The following is a 3,839-nucleotide window of genomic DNA, read 5'->3' as shown; positions in this document are numbered from 1 at the left end:
TGAAGTGCTAACTCTTTCAGCCTCCTGCTCATAAACAGATAATATATGACATCAGCATTCTCACTAACACAAAAGGTAGAGTCACAGCTCCATAGCACTGGCATAAAGGAAAAAAAATGGTTCTCAAGGGATCAGGAAGTGGCCCAGAATACCTAGGTTATTTGTCTACTTTTTAAATGGTACTTTTATCAACAGATCACAGGATTATTTTTAAACACAAGGCCATGTTGCTTTGTACTTCTCTACCTGTTTCCGTTCAGTGGAAATTCAGTTCTTTTCCCTCCAGACACCTACATAACTTAGGGAATTTTGAATTGAGATCCAGATCCCAAAGTCAGAACTGGGTCTAAAACAGATTACTTGAGCCAAAACTGGGATTCTGAAACTTGGCCTCAGCATGACAGAGTGGTGGCTCCATACTGCTGCCAGTGGCACAAGCTTTCCCTAAGATGAGGGAAAAAATTGTAGCCCTTAGACAAAATATCCTGTGGGAATCAGTATGCTCTCAGTTCTCTCACTGCAAGTAATAAGAGTTTAGACACCCAAATCAGTGCTGAGCACCTAGATTAATTTTTTGATCTGGCCCAAAGACCTCAGCTCCTACTTGACAACAAAAGAAGTGGATAGATTTTCAGGAGTCAGTGTATTGGGGGTTGAACTCCTCTAGGAATTGTGGCCAAAATGGCCATGCTGTATCAGGTATTGGCCCACTGGGACCAAAAGATCCAACCTGCTGGACAATTGAACCATTTTCTTGCTACCAACTCTGAATAACCTGCATGTCCAAATCAAATTTTCAGCTGTTTGAAATCCAGATACAGTTCTTGCAATTTGAGCCCTCCTCTGCTTGGCATAGTACGATTACTGAGAAGTAGTTCTGCCATGTTCTTAGCATGCTTTTCTCCCCACCCGTCTGTTCAATAGATATCACTGGAAGGAAAAGTCCCACAGCCCAATTCAGATGTAAGAGAAGCAATAGCTTACTTCGACTCGGTTATTGCAGAACTGGATACAGAGAGACGGCGGAAAATTCCTGCAACAAACCTCTCAAACGCGGATGTTGACTTTGATGGTGAAGTCTATATACTCCATTTAATTTATGATTAGTAAGGGGCTGGTGGGGAAATGTAGGTCTACGAGGGAGAGGTGTTATGTTTGTTCTCTGCACAGAAGTGAATTTCACCCTCCAAATTTTACACCCAGTTGTCCTGGCTATAAAGCTTTTATAATTTTATGCATGTTTTCCCCTTTCCACATTCATAAATGATTGTCTGTTTATCCCCCTCAAGCTTACAAAACAAAAATTCACCTAAAGACTAAGATAAAGTATAGAAAGAAAGTTGGAAACCAAAATTCATATTGCTGAAGAAGTTAAAAAGAGACATTAGAACTGGAAACTATTATGGACCCTGGAATAGGTTATTTAGCATTTCAACCAGACAGGACTTCACTGGCATCCTTCTTTCTGAATGAATATCTGAACATTAGCATTCATTGGAAAGCTGTATTAACTACAGACTATCTTCTGTCTTTCAGTTGCTACCAGCACTAGCGAACACAGTTTACATTCAAACTGGATTCTTCGTGCTCGGAGACATTCACAGGATACCTCACAAACAGCAAAAGGAACAAACCAGGCTCAAACAAACAGTCAGAGAACCACCACTGGCTCCAGAAAGAGACTGGAAAGACATCCAATGTACTTACCCAAAGCGGTGGAGGGAGCATTCAACACTTTAAAATTTAAACCTAAAGCACGTAAAAAGGAATAGCTGGAAGATTGCTATACGAAATAATGTGTAATATTTATCTCTTTTTAAAAACTGTGTCCCACCACTTACACAATAGTAGTGGCAAATGAGTATGCATTCACTGAAGGTTCTTTATGCTGCATGTATTTTAAGCCATGGTTATTCCAGGTTTGGACTAACTTCAGAGTTTATCTCATCGAGTGCCTAACAATACTGCTTTATCACCCAAGGAAAAGAACCCCTTCAGCTTGGCAAGCATTTTTCAGTGTTGTTATTGGAAGCAATGATTCAAAGACTGCCTGGTGCAGTAATTTTTCTTCACTCTACTACTGCAAAGTAGATCTGTTAATATGTGGTGAGCTTGTGCATCAGTAATTCCAATTACAGTGAAATGGATTTTCCTCATCTTTGCATGTGAAAACTTAGCATGTGCCATCACCAGTCCCATGACCTGAGGTCATGAAGTGGCACTGTAAGAGGATGTGGTAAAGGAAGAAATTGCTGCAGTGAGAGCAGCCCGCATTTTGTGACATTTTTTCCCACTATGTGCTAGGGAAAAAAAATCAAGTAGTTCCTATATGTAGCTTTCTGAAGGAAGTTATTTTCTTGTTGGACACCGCACGTGAAGATTTTGTGCAGTTCTTTTCATATGGCTACAAACAAAGTGTTTGTTTATTTTAATACCCAGATGCAGACCAAGTCTTATTTAAATGCTGGAATCTGAAATATTCATATGTTCCGTTACTAATGTTTAACAGCAGTGAGCTGAGGCATTTTTGAATCAGTCAGGCATAGACTTCTCTAATGGGAGGCAAGGGGTGGAAGGAAACTACTAAGGAATCTTAAGGAACCCTAGCACAACATCTTTAGGTTTCATCTGTTATCTGGATTTCTGCATAGTATTTCAATGCTTTCATTCAAATGTAAACATCCTAAACAACATATTACAGAGGTGCTCCAAAGGAGGTGCTTTTTCCTTAGAGGTGCAGTATGTGCTCTATGCCAGAGGTTCTCAACCTCAATACACTTGAGACATCCCTCAATAGATTTGAGGCACCCCTTGGAAAATGTCTGCTCTTAGTTTTCACTTGATTTTTTGACTACAGAAAAATAATAGAGCAGTTCTTCTGTTGCAAAGAACTCAGAATGACCACATCAGAATGGTTTTAACACTATGTATTCCTGTTTGAAATCTCTGGCATTATCCTGTGAATCATGCCAGCGCATGTAACAGTGCTAACATTGTACCCCATGGCAACCTTGAAATGATCTCATGGCACGCCAAGGTGCCACAACACCCTGGTTGAGAATCCCTGCTCTATGCATACTGCGTGGTATTTGGAACTGTTCATGTATACAGCATGCCTATTTTCCTAATGTGCAGTGAGAAAATTAAGAGCTATGCTGATGCATTAACTTCCTGCTGCATTGGCCTGTCAGAATAGGTAGCTCCCTTTGAGTCCCTAGGAGACAGCCCTTTGTGCTTCACTGTTTTTTCTTTTAATTGGCCTTCAAGCAATATGGATCTACAGTGCGAGGCTCATAGCAAATGAAACAGGAGACAACTCCATTTTAACTGTCCATCTACCCAATTTGTTGATACTTCCTGCTTCTATGTTCAGCAGTTTTTCTACCCAAGGACTTGGATCCCTATCCAGTGGCAAAAAACACTGAATTAATCAGTTTGTGGCATTGTGGCCTTCATGAGCATCATGCGTTCTATACTGTGGTATATGACAGGTGACAAGGAGATCTGCATTTCTGTGCTTCTTGACTGAGTTACTTGACCAGTATCTGACACTGAGTAAACATACCTCACTCAAATCTTATTGATTTAGGATGCTTTACTTCACCAGATAGCAGAGTACTGATGGACACAAATTCAGCTGTTCACTGCTGACATCTACTGATTGTCTACCATTTGTCTTCCTAGTGATGTTCATGAACAGGGTTTTGCTTCTGTAACACTTCAGTCTTATCTGTTCTCCCTTCACACTCAGTCTAAACTGTAGCTCTGCCTGATCTATCTACATAAACCCAGCCAACAGCAACAAGAGAGTCTGGTGTCATGCTGGAACATTGCATTAA

The 3,839-nt window shown here is 40.5% G+C and overlaps 1 protein-coding gene across 1 annotated transcript in view; it reads left to right on the top strand.

Annotated features, from left to right (window-relative positions):
• CUNH13orf42 (chromosome unknown C13orf42 homolog) overlaps positions 1–1,772 on the top strand; it is a 5,272-nt gene extending 3,500 nt beyond the window's left edge. Inside the window, exons 2-3 of the mRNA XM_025207193.1 lie at positions 925–1,072; positions 1,537–1,772. Coding sequence (XP_025062978.1) covers positions 925–1,072; positions 1,537–1,772 — 384 coding nt within the window. The remainder of the gene's footprint in view (positions 1–924; positions 1,073–1,536) is intronic.
• The last annotated feature ends 2,067 nt before the right edge of the window (positions 1,773–3,839 follow it).

Source organism: Alligator sinensis, unplaced genomic scaffold, assembly GCF_000455745.1.
Source record: "Alligator sinensis unplaced genomic scaffold, ASM45574v1 scaffold324_1, whole genome shotgun sequence".
Lineage (NCBI taxonomy): Eukaryota > Metazoa > Chordata > Crocodylia > Alligatoridae > Alligator > Alligator sinensis.
The sequence above is the reverse complement of the archived record's forward strand: the minus strand, read 5'-3'. Positions and strand labels throughout refer to the sequence as shown.